The 21539-nt window shown below is 27.9% G+C and overlaps 2 protein-coding genes across 3 annotated transcripts; both read left to right on the top strand.

Moving 5' to 3' along the window:
• Nucleotides 1–3007: 3007 nt before the first annotated feature.
• On the top strand, nt 3008–9171 carry LOC101515004 (inositol-tetrakisphosphate 1-kinase 4). 2 transcript variants are annotated; one of them, XM_004496744.4, is made up of 10 exons: nt 3010–3475; nt 4580–4661; nt 4853–4885; nt 6262–6382; nt 6664–6762; nt 7065–7184; nt 7283–7459; nt 7669–7724; nt 7810–7894; nt 8304–9171. In XM_004496744.4, exons 1-10 carry the CDS (start codon nt 3303–3305, stop codon nt 8393–8395), a joined length of 1038 nt encoding a protein of 345 aa, XP_004496801.1. In that variant the 5' UTR covers nt 3010–3302; the 3' UTR covers nt 8396–9171. The 2 variants fall into 2 exon arrangements, with proteins under 2 accessions (XP_073224146.1, XP_004496801.1); XM_073368045.1 differs by lacking the exons at nt 7810–7894; nt 8304–9171 and having other exon boundaries at nt 3008–3475; nt 7568–7708.
• Nucleotides 9172–18530: 9359 nt separating this feature from the next.
• On the top strand, nt 18531–19232 carry LOC101514678 (agamous-like MADS-box protein AGL62). The gene has a single exon (XM_004496742.3). It carries the CDS (start codon nt 18531–18533, stop codon nt 19230–19232), a length of 702 nt encoding a protein of 233 aa, XP_004496799.1.
• Nucleotides 19233–21539: the final 2307 nt, after the last annotated feature.

Genomic DNA, 21539 nt, shown 5'->3' with positions numbered 1-21539 from the left:
AAATAAAAACTGAGTCTATTAATTATTGGCATGCAGTGTTCAAACACAATAACTCAGATTGTAAAGTTTCTAAAATTTGATTTTATATATCTCTCAAAATTAATTACAAACGTAAAATCAAGAAATCTTCGACTGATTTAAATATATTTTTAATTTCTATATAATTATTTATATGATAATTTTATAAATTAAAATTTGTATTTTTTTTACGATATTAAATTTATAAGATGAGATTTTATAAATAACAATAAAATAAATTTTTATTGTAAAAATCTTATAAAAAATAAATAAAAGAAAATCACCTTCAATATTTCTTTTAAGCAACACACTCAATGTTTTTTTTTAACATGAGATAATACATTCAACTTAATTTATTTATTTTAGTGCAAACACCCTCAATATTTATCACTTGTGATGTGGAAATGTAATTTAGCATATATATTAGTCAGGGTCACATATGTCAATTAAGCCGTTAAGATAGATAGTTTAACATCACAAATTTGACTATCTTATACACTCTTGAAATGTGAATTTGTGGTGAGTAATATACAGTTTGGCCCCCAAAATGACGCATTTGCTTGGTCTAACTCGAAGCATATTCTTAGACTCTTCATCAAATATTCGTCATTGTTTGTCATATGAAAAACGAACTTTGACTGAGGTAAATGTCAATTTAAATCCCGGGGACAATACATTAGTTGCCCACTTAATTAGTGCGTGTCAATTGGTCTGTAAAGGTAAAATAAAGGAAAGGCAACGACCATTTGGACATGACATTTACTGTGAAGCTTTAACATCATCTTGTAAGTTGAAATGATACAGATCCTAAAAGCAATGCTTTGTTTATAACACCACATATAACTTTGACGGTGATAATTCTAAGTACACAACTATAATAGCTTTACGGAATAGATATGTATATCCACGAGAGGTATCAAATGCCATCCCCACCATGATGCAAATATCTTTAGTGGGGAGATTTCAAATTTCAACAAAGTAAAAGTGTTTTCTTTTAATTAGGACATGTATTTATTGACTTGTCGAGTTTATTCTGTGACACCACACTTTTCTAGAGAGTTTTTGCAAATAATTTATGTCATAATAATAAGTTGTTTTTAATTAATTTTTTTAAACTCTCTAATATCAAGTTCATGAAAATAATTTATAATTTAAATGAAAATAATTTTATTTTTATATAAATAATACTTAATTTAACTGTTATATAAACATAACTTTAGAATTTATATTGAGATTATAAAATTCAATTTTCTTGGTAAACTAGCAAGTATCAAGTTTTTTTATTTATAATAAAGAAACTATGTCGAATAGTCAAATTAGTTGAAATCGAACACAAAATATAAGGGAGACATTCTTCAATCCACATGGAATTAAGATAACTTAAAGTGAATTTAATTAAATTGTGTGTCGAAACATTTGCACTTCTTTTACACGAGTGACCTCGTAACTAGAGAACATAACAAATAAATTGTGACAATCAACAATAATAGATCCAAAAGAAGAACGATTGCGATTAGGGCTTTTGAATTGCTTTGGAAACATTAAACGGATCTTCTTCTAAAATAATATTGCTTCGGAAAACCAAGGTCTAAGGTCTAGTGCAAATTGGGGGATACTTGGGTCCCCAACGCCTCTACAATATTTGCATCTGCTAGTCCAACAACACAACCATAACATAACCCTCTGAATTTCTATGACGGTTCCAATTTTCCACTTATATTGGACATGACCTACAACATCCACATTGATATTGTAAACATTTTATCTCATAAGTGACCATCTTGTGGGTGATTCTTCACGAACGTTATTGAATCATGTAGGTTTGGTGTTGAGCATGACCATATATTCTTCCACACTCTTTCAAGTTTTTGCGAACATTCTCCTCTGCATTAGTAGTTTTCAAAACAAAAACTATTTCTAACAATCCAAATACCATAAATAATAGAAAGGATAAATTCAATAATGTATCAAATTATACTACAACAAAAAGGTACAAAATATGATGAAATCAATTTGGTTCGTTCAAATTAATATTTTTTATTGGATTTTTAAAAATAATTAATGATTAAAATATAATTTAAAATACCTTAAAATTAAGTCTTCAAACATTCCATAAAAATAAGTTTCACATATTAAACTAAGTTTTACTTGAGATAGACTCAATACAACAACCTAATGAGAATTTTGGGATGGTCTCATTGCGCCTAATCATTGAAGCAAAATTTTCAGTCTAAAGTTGCATGACCGACTCTATTGTAATATCACACATCGAAGAATTTGGGCCTAGATCATCTATTTGCAGAGATCTAATTCGAGAGCACAATAACTCCTACCTCACTAGTTGGCATTGCAATGTAGGCTCTACAATTGTCATTATTATGAAATATGGGGTCTTCTTCGTGGTTTATGCCTTGTCCTTATCATGGCCCTAACCTTAGTTTATTCATATGATGTGCTTCAATTCATCATGTATCATGAAACTAATAATTAGGCTGATCATCTCACTAACCTTGGTTACAATAGTCCTTATTTTGTTTAATCTATGGACAATCCTTCTTCTCAAATGAAAATTTTACTTCATTTTGATGTTTTAGGGTGTAATACTTCCAATGTATTTTCTCAGTTTTTCTCTATCTTTCCTTATTTATTAAAAAAAAAAAAATTTGCCTGAAAAATATTAACAGAAAAGTTTTTTTTTCTTTTCTTTTTCTTAAAATGACAAATACTACGATACTAGAATAAGATAAAGATTAGTATCACGTTGTCATATACCAACCTCAAAGATTATAATAAGATAAAATTTTAATCTTTTTGAACTTGCATGGAAATGATGGAAAGAAATATGGAATATAATAAGAAGCCAAACAACAAAGTTATACTATACTATAATAATAATGATAATAATAAATAAAATAAAGGGTAAAATGGAGAAAGGATAAGAGCACAGTAGTTTGCATGTGATTATATATAGTTGTGAATTCATGTTTTCAATTCATTTCATTCTTTAAAAAAACCCAATCCACTCTTTTTCTTCTCTGCAAACTGAATATTCCTCTTTTTCATATAAAATCATTTTATTACACACACAAATAATTTCTCTGTCCCTCACACATTACACGAATTCAACTGAGAACACCCTTCTCTATTTTTTCTTTTTCAAACATCGATTTCAATTTTAATCATCTGTTGCGCGATTGGCAAATTTCATTTTCATATTGATTTTCAGAAAATTCGATACAATTAGGGGAAAAAGATTCGATATTTGAATCAGGGGTATTTTCGGGATGAGGCTAAACGGAGAAATCTCAAGCGGAGAAGAAGAAGAAGAAGTAGTAGTAGTTGAGAAGTCTGAGGCGGGTACGACGCCGTTTTTGGGACAAAATGTTGTTGTTGGTTATGCCTTAACGGCCAAGAAGAAAAAGAGCTTTCTTCAGCCAAATTTCATCGCTCTTGCACGGTATTTTCTATTTTACACTTTTATCATATATCTTTTTTTTTTCTTTCAATTTGCACACATGGTTAGGGATTTTTTTTTGTTTTGTTGTGATAATTTCATGTGTTTTGCGTTTTGGTTCTTATGTCGTAAAGTGGCTTTTGTATGGTGGGGTTCATGGTCACTCACACGTAATGTCTTTGTCTGTGTAATTAGTGTATAATTTGGTGGAACAATTTTGCACCTTGCCTAATAGTAATAGCATTATCAACTCTGTTTTTCTTTATATTTTCTCTGTGTTTTTCTTTTGTTACTTTTAAATTTCTTGTAAACATGCCACACTGTTTTGTTTCTTGTTAATCTTGGTATTTTTTCATTCTAATTTAAATTAGAACATTCCATTATTTATGCCATACCTTGTTGTACACATTGAGAACCCAAGGTCAAAACTCATACATGGTATTTTTTTTCCCCCTCAATTTAAAGTAGTCTACCTTGCTTGCTTCTCTGGAATGTTAATTTTATATTATGATCCACAAAATTTGTAGTCTGGTCATCAAAAAGATACCATGCTTTAGAATTAAAGTAATCGAATGCTTACTTTAGAATTAAAGTAATGGAATGCGCACACATATGGAGAGAGATGTATCATGCCAGATGGTAATTTTTATATGAGAAAAAGAGGATCAAATCTTGATCATTATGACCAATATTAAAAGTTAGGTAAAATTTACACGATTACTTTAAAAACTCACATGTCTTTACATGGAATGAGTCAAGTAATAGCGTGAAAAGAGTTATTCTTGATCTTCTTATTGGATTTGGATAGTCAATGTTTGGTCCTTCCTTTTATGCTCTCATTTGATATCATGTCTCGTATCTTTTATGAGTAGCAATTAAACTCGGTATCAAGGGTTTACATCACTCACACACATTACGCATCAGCTATTTGCGCTAGACCCCGATGGTATATTATGTCTCTAAAAGTGGACTCTGAACTCGGGCCAACTTAATCTATTTTTTTAGTGGTTCAAATTTTGGAGTTATCATTGGGGAGTTTTACCTAACCACTTCCATTTTGATGGTTGATTCAACAATACTGATGCTTAAAAATTATATGTAATGCAGGAGCAAGGGGATATACTTTGTTGCCATTGATCTAAGCAAGCCACTGCAAGAACAAGGTCCATTTGATGTTGTCTTGCATAAGGTTTGTGAATGCAACATTTCTTTTGGAATTTTATGATTATTGATGTTTGAAATTCTTCTTATATGGCTGTCTTTTATTTTTTATTGTTTTCGTTTATGGTTTTGCTGAATTTGTGGCTCAGTGGCACACTATTAGCATTTCAAGAACTACTTCTCTATATTACAATCTGACTGGCTATTTGTTCTTTCCAGTTATTAGGAGAGGAATGGCGTGAAATTATCGAGGTTTGTTAACTCAACACACTTTAACCCTCTTTCATATTGTAGTATTTTACTTGTAATCTTGAGTTGTTTTAATTTCTCTATCTCTCTCTCTCTAATTACATTCATGGCATTGCATGAAATCGTTAGTATCATTAGTTTGGGAGTTGAGTTTGACATGGAGGTGATTGCTGGTAGATATCCTAATTTCCTATCTAATTGAATTCTAGAAATATTCTAATTTCCATCAATAATTATAGAAACCAATTTATCTGATTTACATTTCAATTGATCCTTAGTTTCTAGTCCGAAACTAATAATGAATGTAGAGAACCCTCATCTTATAGACTTAAACTTTCAGGAATTTTCTATTCGCATCGAAACAACCAACAAGGAAAGAATAAATAAATTTTATTTTCTAGTACTTGATCTCGCCATTGATTGTGAAATTTCGTTGTTGTGTTAGAAGAAGGACAACCCCATCTTCCAGGTACTAGAAAACTTATTATTGTCTGACATAATTTGCAGAGTTCTTGCTCTCCTCATCATGAATCATGATCAGATAGTTGAAATCAGTCCCCCCAAGTATTCAAACAAGTGAGGATTTACTTTTGTGGTTAATCTAAATAATTTAGTTAGGCATTGGTGGAGTTTTTTGCCCAAAGAGCAGAATATTATTTGTCTTTTGGTCCATATTTTTTTTAGTTGAAAATGTTCTTTTTAAACTTTTGATTGTGACCATCACAATAGAGAAATGTTTTTTATTACGAAAGCCGAATGCACGAAACACATGATTCAGTTGATACTTACCGCATGTATTCTGCCAAAATATTACTAATAATATTACTTATTAAAAAAAAAAGATAGGTCGCATGTGTGTTGACCACGTCACGATTCGTGTGAATCATATTACCTTTATTTGTAATAAATAGCATCACTGATCACAATAATATGACACGGAGATCAACTTTTACTAGGCTGCCTTAGCTTATAGGTTAGAACTAGAAGCCAATAATGTTGCATACCAAATCCAACCGTGTCTGGTAATTTTATAATATTGAAAACCCTAGATGGTAGTAGCATCAGAGGGATGAGAAAGCTTCTGACAAATGGTTTAATAATACATTAAGAATACATGGATTCTGGTAAACGTAAACCTCTTCAGAAATTTGACTTCTTGTGTAGTTTCTTTATATTTTCTACCTCATGAATAGGTTTGCTTGATAGTTCCATGAGATGAAAAGTTACAATGTTGGTTTTATTATTTAACCATTCTGCTAAATGTCCATAGCTCAACGAAAATAAGTAGTTAGTGATTGCTTCACGCATTTTAAATTCTCTATAAAGTTTGTATTTTGAATAAGCTGATTGGACTTTTTTCCCCTTTTTCATTATTGAAGGATTTCAGGCAAAAACATCCTGATGTGATCGTTCTTGATGCCCCAGATGCAATTCAACATTTACACAACCGCCAATCCATGCTTCAAGATGTGGTGGATCTAAACTTATCTGAGTGCAATGGTAACTTGTTTGTTATAGTTCATACAAAAATAAATTTTGCAATGCTCCAATCTCCATCTGGTAGTTTTGGGATTGTACATGAATCTGTAATTAAAAAATATTACAATCATTAGTGTACATCATGCTCTTTTATTGGGTTACTTGCTCAACATATTTTTTTTTGGAATGTAAAATTTTATTGCCTTTTTTTTTTCCAAGTTGGTTATGGTTTCACGGTGATCTAGTTTTATGTTACGTGCACCAGTATTTACATTTATGTATTAACTACGGTTGTTTTATAGGCAAGGTTGGCATCCCGCGTCAGCTAGTTATCACAAAAGAGAAAGACCCGTCTACTATCCCTTATGAAGTCACCAAAGCTGGATTGAAGCTGCCATTAGGTATGTATCTTTGTTTATTGTTTTCTGTGTCTTTATTTCTAGTTATTACTTACTGTATTAGCTACAAGCTATTGGCACCAGTTCAATCAATATAGCTCAGAATATTTGAATGGAGTTAAAAGAACGTTGTTTGTATCCATTGGATATTCTGTTTTGATGTTGTTTTGATTGTTTCTACTATTTTGTTGACTTGCATTTCCATGGTTATTCTGATAGGAATGTTTCAAATATATTGTCATCTCTCTTATATGTATCGAAGTGTTTTTAAAGAATATTTACCATTTTTTTGTTAAAATGTTCAGTTGCAAAACCACTAGTTGTGGATGGCAGCGCAAAGTCACATGAACTATTTCTTGCGTATGACGAGTTCTCTCTCTCGGAGCTTGAACCTCCACTGGTTCTACAGGAGTTTGTCAATCATGGTGTGTGAGCTGATTCATAGACCATGCTCAGTTTCGTGTTAATTGAACATTTTTACCAAAAATCTCGTGTACCTTATTTTTTATTTGGGACATTGCAGGTGGTCTTCTCTTTAAGATTTATATTGTTGGGGAAAGCATAAAGGTCGTGCGGCGTTTCTCTCTTCCTAATATCAGTAAACATGAGCTATCAAAAGTCTCGGGTGTATACCGTTTTCCAAGAGTTTCATGTGCAGCTGCTTCTGCAGATGATGCTGATCTAGATCCTAGTATTGCCGGTGAGTTTCCAAAAATTTCCCCTTTCCCACCACCCCCACCATATGATGCAATTTTTTAAAAACAGTACTATTGGTTTTTTAAATGTTTGAGACCATTTAATCATGTAGTTAGGTGTTGTTTGAGTTGGTACATGAGTGCAAATAATTTCTCTCGGTAAATTTCTGGAACTAGTGGATGGTTTCAACTTACTGCGACCCGTTTCTTACAGAACACCCACCAAGACCTTTGTTGGAGAGGCTTGCAAAGGAGCTTCGTCATAGATTGGTATTGCATTTATTTACTCTACTTTTGCAACGGTTTCTCCACTCGTTGATGATGCACTAATACCGAATTGCAACACCATCTATAGGGACTTCGTCTGTTTAACGTAGATATGATTCGGGAATATGGCACCAAGGATGTGTTTTATGTCATTGATATCAACTACTTTCCTGGTAAGTATAACTTATCTGCATTCCATGGTTTCTGCTTGAGTTAGTGCCTAAATTGTGTATGTTGCTTAAGTAGGTCTAAGAACATAATTGAATTTGAACTTCATTCATGAAAGCAACTAGCTCTATATTAGTCATTGACATCATGATATCATTAGGGTATTGCTCAACCACCCCCCTCAAATCTTGGTAATCTACCAAATCTTGGTAATCTACCAAATCTTGGTATTGAACAAAAATGAGGGGTTGGATGAACAATCATCTATTATAATAAGAAATGGGATTGATATGAAAGATTTTTTCTCTCTCAATATTTTCATCACAATGTTGTGGATTATGATTTGGCATTTACGTTTGACACTGACTAACATCAAAGTTTGTCTCTGACTAACATCAAAGTTTGTCTTTGCAGGGTATGGAAAAATGCCAGACTACGAGCACACATTTACAGATTTTCTACTTAGCCTAGTGCAGAACAAGTATAAGAAGAAACTTACCGCCTAAAGCAAGAAAACTTAGAAGGAGCATTGGGTTTCACTAAATATTTTCTGTTTTAGAATTTTAGTTCTCGTTAACAATTACAAAAATATCATTATTTTTATTTTATTTCTTATTTCCAAATATTGAATAAGGAAGTGATGAAGACAACGAACATATTTTAATGTTTTCATTATTTTCTTTATAAATATTTAAGAATAAGAAATAGTAAAATAAAAATATGTGATATTTTTATGATTACTAACGAAAACAAGAAATGCAAATAATATATATATATATATATTTTTTATATAAAAAAAAACTAAATTGATCATTAGATCCAATGAATAGGATGTTCATGCTTGGTGGCTTTCTTGAAAACTGAAGAACATTATTGTACTTGTTAACTTTGTCTACAAATTGGCATGGAATGTCAACGAAGCTGCTAAAATATTCTCTCTTTGGAATGGAAACGGATGCAATATTGTCTATTCGCTCTCACTCTGCCCCAATACAGACCAAAAGTGCCTTTGTCGCGAGTTATATTATCTTTGCTTTTACTGTAGACAACAAAAGGCTATTGCACCCGTATCTAAGCATTGACTAAGTCTATGTTTGGATCAACATTTCAACCAACCATCTCTCGTCTTGAATGTGATTTCATGAGCTACTATTTCTTGTTTTTGATAGACGTCTATTGTCACCGTGATACCAAACATGATATTGATTTTGAATGAATTTATTGTGTAAAATTAATTTTGATTAAAAGTGACTTGAAAATAAATTGATTTATGTTTTGAATATATTTCTATAAAAGTCAATTGAATGATAAATTTAATGTAAAAAATTAATTCTAGAGGTCAAAGATATATATTTTAATTTCAAATCAAAATCAAACACATGTGTGGATTCTATTTAGAAATGTACCCCTACCATTATTCTTGTATGATTGGTATTTGACAAATTATCTGTTAAGAAAATTCATAATTTGTGTCCAAACCATGTTCCGAATTTCGCGAATGGGCACTACATTTAACATATAGTCACTTTTTTGTCATTTTTGCATTATCTCAACTATATTAAATTAAAGATAAAGTTATCTTCAAAGTAATTTATTTTATTGTAATATTTTTTCGTTTAGTTAAAAAATAACTATAGTAAAATAAACTTATCCACCTTTTGTAAAAGTTATTTTATAAATTACTCAGAAAAAGTTATTTTATATTAAACTAATACTAATAAGAGGATAATATAATAATGATTTAATTTATATGTAATGATAGTATAATTTTTTTTATATTAGTCAATTATAACGTTTGATATTTAAAATAATTATTTTTTATCAAAAAAAATTAAGATATTTTTTTATTAAGTGATTCTAATGACTATTTTATAATTAATTTTTATAAAATTTAAACTATGCTATTTGAAATTATTTTATCAAATTCTTATAATTAAACTGACATTTCACTCACAACTGCAGGGTATGGAAAAATGCCAGACTACGAGCACACATTTACAGATTTTCTACTTAGCCTAGTGCAGAACAAGTATAAGAAGAAACTTACCGCCTAAAGCAAGAAAACTTAGAAGGAGCATTGGGTTTCACTAAATATTTTCTGTTTTAGAATTTTAGTTCTCGTTAACAATTACAAAAATATCATTATTTTTATTTTATTTCTTATTTCCAAATATTGAATAAGGAAGTGATGAAGACAACGAACATATTTTAATGTTTTCATTATTTTCTTTATAAATATTTAAGAATAAGAAATAGTAAAATAAAAATATGTGATATTTTTATGATTACTAACGAAAACAAGAAATGCAAATAATATATATATATATATATTTTTTATATAAAAAAAAACTAAATTGATCATTAGATCCAATGAATAGGATGTTCATGCTTGGTGGCTTTCTTGAAAACTGAAGAACATTATTGTACTTGTTAACTTTGTCTACAAATTGGCATGGAATGTCAACGAAGCTGCTAAAATATTCTCTCTTTGGAATGGAAACGGATGCAATATTGTCTATTCGCTCTCACTCTGCCCCAATACAGACCAAAAGTGCCTTTGTCGCGAGTTATATTATCTTTGCTTTTACTGTAGACAACAAAAGGCTATTGCACCCGTATCTAAGCATTGACTAAGTCTATGTTTGGATCAACATTTCAACCAACCATCTCTCGTCTTGAATGTGATTTCATGAGCTACTATTTCTTGTTTTTGATAGACGTCTATTGTCACCGTGATACCAAACATGATATTGATTTTGAATGAATTTATTGTGTAAAATTAATTTTGATTAAAAGTGACTTGAAAATAAATTGATTTATGTTTTGAATATATTTCTATAAAAGTCAATTGAATGATAAATTTAATGTAAAAAATTAATTCTAGAGGTCAAAGATATATATTTTAATTTCAAATCAAAATCAAACACATGTGTGGATTCTATTTAGAAATGTACCCCTACCATTATTCTTGTATGATTGGTATTTGACAAATTATCTGTTAAGAAAATTCATAATTTGTGTCCAAACCATGTTCCGAATTTCGCGAATGGGCACTACATTTAACATATAGTCACTTTTTTGTCATTTTTGCATTATCTCAACTATATTAAATTAAAGATAAAGTTATCTTCAAAGTAATTTATTTTATTGTAATATTTTTTCGTTTAGTTAAAAAATAACTATAGTAAAATAAACTTATCCACCTTTTGTAAAAGTTATTTTATAAATTACTCAGAAAAAGTTATTTTATATTAAACTAATACTAATAAGAGGATAATATAATAATGATTTAATTTATATGTAATGATAGTATAATTTTTTTTATATTAGTCAATTATAAATTTTGATATTTAAAATAATTATTTTTTATCAAAAAAAATTAAGATATTTTTTTATTAAGTGATTCTAATGACTATTTTATAATTAATTTTTATAAAATTTAAACTATGCTATTTGAAATTATTTTATCAAATTCTTATAATTAAACTGACATTTCACTCACAACTTTTAGTTGACCGTATAAAAAAATTTACGTGCATCAAACAAATTTTCACATTAGTAAGATTTTGATGGTCGATAGAATGTAATATCAATTGTTTGAATTTTTTTGACACACTGTTTAAAATTTATTCTAATAATAATAATAATAATAAATAATAATAATAATAATAATAATAATAATTATTATTATTATTATAATAATAATAATTTATTTACAGTTTTTTACATTATTATGAATATTTTAAAATTAATTTAATTGATTTAGTCAAATTAATTAAATTTAATGTGATAGACATATATCGTAGGCACAAAATCTATTTAACAAAATTTATGTATGGTAGATGTACTTCAATAATTCTTTCATTATTCAATATATTTTTCAATAAATTTAATTATAGTTTTGATTCATCTACTTTTATTAATTTTTGAAACTGACTCTTCTATTTTAAAAATCGATAATTTTAATTTTTTTATATTTCTCACAGATTTTTGAACTATAAAATGATAATTTGACGTACTTTAAATATTGTGAGATACAATACATGATATAGAATCATCTAGATGCATTAATTATTCGTATGTCATTAATTAAATTATAAATATGAAAAATTTCTGAAGTTGAAAAGTTAATTATTTTACATTATCGTATCATATAACATGTTTTTTAAAGCATGTCATATAAATATTTTTTGTTAAAAAGTCATAGCGATGACCAAAATTATCGACTTTTAAAATAAAGTCTCAATTTTGTGAATAAGTAAAAATATGAAGACTAAAACTGCAATTAAGCCATTTCAATATTATATTACAATTCTTAATAGAAATTATAATTGAAAGAAAAGTAATAAAAAATATATTGAATAATTAAAGAGATCTTGAATGATATATAAACTTATATAGTCAATCTAATAGTATAACTAACTATCCTAAATAACTATTGTAATTAACTTTAACTAACTAAATAATTAACATGTTTAATACCTATAATCATTACTTAAGGTTCTTGAGTCATTTTTCAAACTTAATTAAAATAGATAATATAGTTGCGCTAATAAGGATAAGATCATAACATTCAAACTATTTAAAGTAAAATCAAATCCAATTCAAATTTTACCAAATTCAGACAAATTTCTTAATACACATTAATAAATTATAATTCAAAATATAGATGGATTTATTTAATGATTTTCTATATAGAAATCATTCGTGTATCGAATTTTTTTATAGCTTTACAAATAAGTTATTTAATTTCATTTTATGCTATAGAATGTAATAATTTGAATATAGAGATTTCACAATTAATTTTATGATCTCGTCCAAAAGTCGCATCCCAACTTTTGTTTTTCTTTGTACATTCGACATTGAACTTATTTAAAAGTTGGATCTCGGAATTAATTGAAAAAAAGTGATAAATTAAATGATTTTGAATTTTATCAATCTAAGCCTTCCTCGATCTGTGTTAATAATCTTAATTTAATTTAAAATTTTTTTCCATTAAATTTATATCATATATGTAAAATTATGAAAATAATGATGTTCAATAAAAATGTATAAGACGTTAATTTTGGTATATCTCAAATAACATATCAAATGATATTAGATTTATGTAAATTTTTACATGTATGATTTTTATGATATAAATTTTCAATTTAAACCATATAAAAAATTAGAAAAATAAAATAAAATTTAGAGAAATAGAGATTATTAACATAGATTGAAAGAAACTTGGATTGAGAGGATCCAAACTCTAATTAAATTTAGGTTTAATTACAGTTTTAGTTCATCTACTTTTACCAATTTATGGAATTAGTTTTTTATTTTATTTTAAAAGTCGACAACTTTGGTTCATACTTTAGATTTTTGAACTAAAAAAAATAACGATTTAACATATTTTAAATGATGTGATATACGATTTCATGTGAATACTTATTTTAATATATTTTAAATCATGGGCATTATTTTAATTTGAAATATTTATTTAAGTTAATTTATTTTTTAATTTAAATAAGTGATTTTTATTTATTTAAATTTTATGTGATTTTTTTGTGACGATATATTATTCTTGTCTTAGCGTAACATTGTTTGTTTTTTTGTCTTAGTGGGGTGTTGTTGGAGTCAAAAGTAGCTCACACCGCTTTTAGCATCTGCCTCACCCATCAAAAAGATTACTAGATTTATGATTTTTTTTGGACAAATCAGAAATCACATATAACCAATTTGAGTTTGAAGTTGAAAGATGGTCTGAATCAAAATAAATATTATAGAAAATAACAGTAATGATAGATAATAATTATAACATGTCTCCAAAATATGATATGATTATGAACGATTTCCCATTATGATTCAAGAAGTTGTTGCTGAGAGAATACGAATGAGAGGTGAATTTTCCTCATTGTTGTATAGAGTTCTCAACAATGTGTTAACTATGTAATGAGACAATAGTTAAATAGTTAATTAAAGATTGAAAGTAGAGGCTTCTCGTTGGGTTTAATAAAAAAGTTCAATTCATCACGATCCATTCAAAAATAAAATTCAACACACATATTCATCGATTAATTCGTGTTTAATAATAATTCATAATAATTGATTATTACATATCTATAATTGATGATTTAAATAATCAATTTAATAATGTCCTACTTAAATGACAATAATCCAATATTAAAATAATATGATTTTTAAGATTATAATACCGATTATAGTCAAAACACTTGTCTTTCAATAAGAAGTAAGTTTTAATATTGCAGAAATTGTATCTAATAGGAAAAGTGATACATATCAAACTCTTACAAATTATACGAAAAAAATGATGATTTTACAATAGCCCAAACATAAAAAAAAACGCTATAACAAACTTCAATTAAGCAAACCATCAAAAGACTTAAGCAAACCGAGTTACAATACTAATATATATATATATATATATATATATATTTATATGCATAGTCTATTATAAGAGTAATTACATTTAGTCGATATCAATAAATACATAACACTTGACATTCAACATAATAATCAATTATTACTAAAAAAAAGGCTTTAAGCGGGGGTAGCAAGCCTTAGACGAGTAATTGAGAAATACAGTTTTTCTGTTTATTTCTTGGCTTTTGTAAAATACAATCGTCAACATAAATTTTTGATAGCAATAGTAGATCGACATTGCACAACGAACAAGTCTAAAAAAATAAGCAACATGTTCACAGAGTCGACAAAACATGACTGATAAATTATGTGAGTGTAAACTAGTTTAAGACCATTTTTGGAAAAAACATGTCTCTTTATATAACATTCTTCAAATTACTAGAAACATTAATAAGTTTTTTATACAAAAGTACCCTTTATTAATTGTAAAGAATTAAAAAATCAATTACTTCTCTCAATAATTAAAAGACCGTTTTTTAAAAGAGATTCTACATTATTGGTAAATTTAATGTGACAATTATTTTTCTTAATTTTTGTTTCTTGATCAAATGAGTCTTACATATAGAAATATAAATAGGAATTAATAAAAAAAATTAAGAATAGAAACCAGAGTAAAAATGACGAAAAATGGATTGTCGAAAAAAGTCTCATAGACTGAAAGTAAAAAAAATCCGACTTCAACTTTGTCAAAAAATACTGATAAATAATATTTCTTGAAAGTTTCGATGCGAGAAATAAAAAATGATGTCTATTTTATAATACGACACAGAAATGACCAACAACTTACCCAAATTTCAAGAAAATAAATTAAGAGAAGCTAAATATCATGAACTAACTAAAATCGAAAATGGTGAATTTCAAGTAGGAAGATGTTCAAAACCGATCAAAATAAAAGGGTTAGAACGACTATGATGAGAGAGAAAGTGAGGGTTTACATTTTGAAAACCCATGGCTGTTTTTTTTTTAATCGCGCAAGAAGAAGGAGGTGTGTGGTTCATTTTTAAAATGCAGAGAGGGTACAAATAGAAGATATGCAGGTGCAGTCGTAATCAGAATTAAAAAGGCCCAAACAAATAAGCCTAAAGTCTGTGTATTTTGAAGAACAAAACAGGGTGGATATAGTAATTTGCTGGTGCAGGAAAAAATAAAGAGCAATACAGTAACAACTCAAATAATATACAGAAGTAAAAAATAGAGGTCTGAATAGCGGTCTGGCCTATATTTTTATTTTTATTTTTAATTATTTGCATTTCTAAATAATTTTTTATATGAATTTGAAACTCCTCCACCCTTTCTTAAAAACAACTATGCTCATTGTTATTCACTCCTCACTCCTATTTTGATCAACGTTGTTGCCTTTCATAGCCATCTTCTAAATTACCTTTATATAAGAATCAATATTTTGTATTTCTACAATAGCAACACTCTATCGTATTATCATAAACATAATTTTTAATATAAAAAAGAATTATAAACATAACTTTTGGTTCATTTGCCAATTGAAAGTTGTATTTAAATTGAAGTCTTTGCATTCATGTTTTCATAATTTCCAAAACATTTTTTTTTGACTGAAAACATTTTTTTTATTGATAGACTATATTAATGTAGGATTTAATTTTACTTATAATATTTATTTATTTTTTAATTTGGGTTTTTACGTCATAATGTTAAGTGTTGAGATCCGTTTAGACTGAAAAAAATATTAGATTTGTGATATATATATATATATATATATATTATCTATAAAAATATAAACAAAATAAATGTGAATATTAAATTAAAAATAAAATATTCAATTATTAAAATTCAAGTTAGACCATTTAAAACATATTTATAAAGAAACAAGTAACATACATTGAATGAGAAGTATATCACACGTACATATTCATCTAAAATGTTGAAATCTATTTAAGTTGAAAAAAATATTAGATTTGTGATATATATATTTTTATATTATCTATATAAATATAAACAAAATTAAATATAAATATTAAATTAAAAATAAAATATTCAATTATTAAAATTCAAGTCAGACCATTTGAGACATATTTATGAAAAAAAATGTAACATACATTGAATGAGAAAAGTATATCACACGTACACATTCGTCTAAAATAATTTATTTCTATTTATTTTCCTAATAATATGATTATGTTTGGTTATTTTATAATATAATGTAACTGATAAAAGCTTGTTTCTTAATATTATATAAATATATATGATTTGTAATAAATTTTAAATATTTAAAATTATATATTAAAAATTATAGATTAATAAATTTTCCTAATATGATTAACAAATTCAACAAAAAAATAATTAAAAATATTACACTAAGATAATAAACACACGACTACAATATATTAATAGTAATTCAATCTATCAATTTTTTTGGTTTGTAAAATAATTTTATACTAGTGCATGAGTGTGCAGACTTTCTATTCATTTTAGAATTTTTTGGTATTGTTTTTACTGATCACAGTTTTGTTTTGACAAGTTACTTTTTTTACCATCACAGTTTCTTGGACATTAGAATGTGACCTTTTGAGAACAAATTACCTCATTTTCTGTGTTCATTATGTCATGACAAAAATGGGATTGTATCATTAATTTGACAACATGTTAAATTAGTGCAACTTTTGAACTCAACCAGAACCAGAAATTTTTTATTTGACAAACGGGTTAACTATATAGGTTCATCAACAAATTAAGCACAATTGTACAAAAATTATTTGTTTGGAAATTTATATACATGAACCTTGAATCCAAATAAAATCAATGTCTGAGGTTAGCTGGCATTTGGCATGAAATGATAAATAAAAAATAATGAGCTGTATTTAATTATTTTGCAAAAAAACTACTATTAAACTAATTACCATATACATATAATGCAATACATTAAAGATAATGATTATTTTAACTAATTAATTTATTTTGAAAATTCTAATTCTCTTTTTTAAATTATAATAATATTATAATTAACTGATACTGTATATTATATATTTTTAGGTGTGTCATAATATTAACTTTATACATAATAATAATGCTAAGAATATAAATTAATTTTATAATGATAAGAAAATGTATTGCTAGTATTCTTGGTAACAATATTAGAAGTTACGTAATTTATTATTTAATATTTATTATTTATTATTTATTATTATTGTTTACATCCGGAAAAAGTAACCTCATATCATTCTATGTATTTAGAAATTAGGAGAAGAAATGATACAAAAAGTACGATAAAATCAGTCATGAAATGTTTAACACGAAATAAAAAAATAAAATAATTTGGCCTTTTAATATTATTTTTTACTCTTCTACCGAACATTATCATCAATAGCCTAACCTTTGCTTGTGTTGCTTTTGCATGGTCCTTTTTTACCCCGAGATCTCATGCATGTCAATAATAATTTTGTTTTTCTTTTAAAATTACTTGATCACAATTGCTATGTTACCGTTGGCCTCTATTTTATTTTTAATAATTTCATTTTGGCGCGCGACACTTTAAAACATAATGCATTTTTTTAGAAGATTTATAATAATTAGGATTTTCTATCATTAATCGACTCAAAACTATTTATCTTGGAATCTTAATGATTTTAAAGGTATGAAAGTTAATATTTTTAGTATCGCTTTGTAAATATTAGTTTGTATGATACACCAAAGAAAAAAAGAACGATAAAAAAGTATAACGATTACTCCAAGTGGTTAATATATATATATAAAATATAATATTTGTATTTTTTACCGGACTTTTATTATAATAATAATAATAATTATTATTATTTAATAGACAATAATATGAACATAATTATTGCAAAGTCTTTGAAATATATCCAGGTACAGTTTATCGAAACGTTGCTGAATAAGCTAAGTATATACAAGTTGGCCCAAGAGAGCCTTTTTTATTTTAACATTCAATACCCTACCATATAAGCTAAAAAAAAGAGATTTGTTTAGAATCTCTTAATGCAGAAAATATTTTAATGTTAAAAAAAATGAAAAGGTAAAACGGTTGAGAAAACAAAAACCGTGTGTTGGTTTTCTAAGCCTCGTCACACTACATGAGTGAAAATATAATCACAAAATTTGGCTATAAAATGATACTTTGACACCAAGATCTAATGTACCATTTCTTAGTCTCAACTCATAAACACCCACCACCCTATTCTTTTTCCTTCCTCTCTTTCTCTCCCTCTCTCGTTTTCTACTTCAACCATGTCGACCGGAAGGAAAAGCCGCGGTCGCCAAAAGATTGAGATGAAAAAGATGAGCAATGAGAGCAACTTACAAGTGACTTTCTCGAAACGCCGTAGTGGTCTCTTCAAGAAAGCAAGTGAACTTTGCACTCTATGTGGTGCCGAAGTTGCTCTTGTTGTTTTCTCACCTGGTGAGAAGGTATTTTCCTTTGGTCACCCCAATGTTGATACAGTTATAGACCGTTATCTCTCGCGAGTCCCACCCCAACACAATGGCACTATGCAATTCATTGAGGCTCACCGCAGTGCCAACGTGCGTGAGCTTAATGCAACCCTCACTCAAGCCAACAACCAGCTCGATGCCGAGAAAAAACGTGGCGACGAGTTGAGTCATTTGCGCAAGGCGACTGAGGCTCAATTTTGGTGGGCTTGTCCTATTGATGGAATGAATAGGGCTCAACTTGAACTTTTCAAGAAGGCTTTGGAGGAGTTGAAGAAACTTGTTGCTCAACATGCAGATAGGATTGTGATTCAAGGTGCACCTACCCAAACCCTTCCATTTTTTGTTGGAAATGCTTCCACCTCTAATAACCCTATCCATCCTCATCAACAACAAGTTCAAATGTATCCACCCCAATTTTTTCAAAACCCTATGATGCAACCTCATTTGTTTGGCTTCAACAATATGGGAGGAGGATATGGGCCCACTGGATTCTTTTGATTAGATCCTCCTTGGGATGCCCTTAATAATTTATTTATTTTTAAGTGTGATGTTTTGTTTTCAATTATTTTCATTAGGGCACACATGCTTAACTATAGTTTCATAACTTGGTTAGGACTGATTAGGATTTGGTCTTTCATTGTTATCTGAAAATGTGTCATCTTTTTGTTGTTTTGAATTTGTGTCATTTCTTTGCTATGTAGTTCGATATGTAATGTCTAAATCATGTATTATTCGAATAAAGGGCATCTTATTTATTTATATTTCCATATCTCTTCAAAATTTTATATAATCTTTCGAAGTCGATTCAATAAATTAATCCATTTCAATATTCACTCATCGTTCTAATTAATCAGTTGGCAATTTTAATATTATGCTAAGTGGAAAAAAAGGGTGGGCGGAGGAATAACGACGAAGATTTGTGCTAAAAGTTATTAAATAATTTACACTTAATTTTATTTTTATTTTTATTTTTTTTACAATATGATTAATGTGTGAAAGATTACTCTGATCCATTGTAAGGATTCGTTATACTCGTATAGTTTGGATTAACTAATGTTAGAATTAGCCAATTGTTTTTTGACTGATTTGCATTAAAAAGTACATATAGGATGGTAATTTGTAATTTATTTTGTTTTTCATCCGATATGTCTCTTCAATAGAATAACTAAATTTTGTATAAAAAAGTTAGAACTTTTTCAACATATGATACTATGAAAGAGTCATGGTTATTGGTACTCAAAATTATACATGTTAAATTTTTAAATTTCATACGGTATATATTTTCAACAAGAGCCGATGAGTACTCACCATGCTGCAAGACAACTCAACGATACATACAATTAACCATTTTATTGGATAATTTGGATTGAATTTTATGAACGATTATTTCTAATGGAAAAATGTTTTGTAGAAGGAATTCATGAAATGAACGAATGATGTGCAATTTCTATACAACAAAATAAACTTAATTTATTATCGGTGTTTGAAATTCTCAAATTTTTGAATTCCTCACAATCACTAGTGTTTTCTTTTGATTATGAACTCAATTTTTGATATCTATTGTTAGAACACTTTAACGCACTTGTTAATTTGTAATCAATTCTAAGTTGAGAGGATGAAAGATAGAAAGAATAAAGATCGAAAAGAATCATAAGTTGAGAGGATGAAAGATAGAAAGAATAAAGATCGAAAAGTATCAAAATTAGTTTATTTCTTGTATATCACGTACGTAATGCACTAGTGTGCATTTATATCAACACATGTTAGACAATCTATTGCAACTAAATTATTAACCGCCACTGACAATGTCTAACTTCTAAAACTTTATAACCACCACTTTGAATTACAAATTTAACAATTTTGTACTCATCACTTTCATACCGAATCTTTGTATATAATCAAATAATGAAGTACATGACACCGTAACATAATTTATAATTTATGTATACAAATTAAATATGTATGTTAATTAGCCCGCTTGCAAGTGAAAACGTCTACAAACATTTCTTTTTAGTAATTCATGTTTATAAATATAATCGTGGTTTGTTAATATTAAATGTATATATTTAATATTTGAACTCTTTAATAATGTTTTATAGAGTATGAAATTAACATATTTAATATTAAATAATGTTAGGCTAATATAATAATCATGCACTACGCGAAAAACTGCATTTTACAGCGCTTTTTTTAATCCATTTACAGCGCTTTTTTTTTTAAAAAAAAACGCTGTGGAATCGAGCGCTGTAAAAGATACAACAGCTTGTTATGCACATTTTACAGCGCTTTTTCAAAAAAGCGTTGTAAAAGGCACACCATTATATGAGTTATGGGTCTGCTTTTAGAGCGCTTTTTAACAAAAGCGCTGTAAAATGCACACCCATTATATGAAATTATGGGTCTGCATTTTACAACGCTTTTTTGAGAAAGCGCTGTAAAATGCACACCCATTATATGAAATTATGGGTCTGCATTTTACAGCGCTTTTTTGCGAAAACGCTGTAAAATGCACACCCATTATATAAAATTATGAGTTTGCATTTTACAGCGTTTTTTTGCGAAAGCGCTGTAAAATGCACACCCATTATATGAAATTATGGGTCTGCATTTTACAGCGCTTTCTCAAGAAAGCGCTGTAAAATGTACACCATTATAGCGCTTTACAACAACATTTTACAGCGCTTTTTAAAAAAAGCGCTGTAAAATGTGTTTTTTTTTTAAACGCTGTAAATTAATTATTTGAAATGAAAAGCGCTTTTTAGCTTTTTATGGCATTTTTTTTAGAAAGCGCTGTCTTTTATCTTT

Source organism: Cicer arietinum, chromosome 4, assembly GCF_000331145.2.
Source record: "Cicer arietinum cultivar CDC Frontier isolate Library 1 chromosome 4, Cicar.CDCFrontier_v2.0, whole genome shotgun sequence".
Classification (NCBI taxonomy): Eukaryota; Viridiplantae; Streptophyta; class Magnoliopsida; order Fabales; family Fabaceae; genus Cicer; species Cicer arietinum.
Note: the sequence above shows the minus strand (reverse complement) of the source record. Positions and strands in the feature narration are given on the sequence as shown.

Coding starts and splice junctions, on each gene's coding strand:
- LOC101515004 (XM_004496744.4), top strand. CDS start 3,303: ATGAGGCTAAACGGAGAAATCTCAAGCGGAGAAGAAGAAGAAGAAGTA. Junction 6,763..7,064: donor TGGATTGAAGCTGCCATTAG/GTATGTATCTTT, acceptor TAAAATGTTCAG/TTGCAAAACCACTAGTTGTG. Junction 7,725..7,809: donor AGGAGCTTCGTCATAGATTG/GTATTGCATTTA, acceptor CACCATCTATAG/GGACTTCGTCTGTTTAACGT.
- LOC101514678 (XM_004496742.3), top strand. CDS start 18,531: ATGTCGACCGGAAGGAAAAGCCGCGGTCGCCAAAAGATTGAGATGAAA.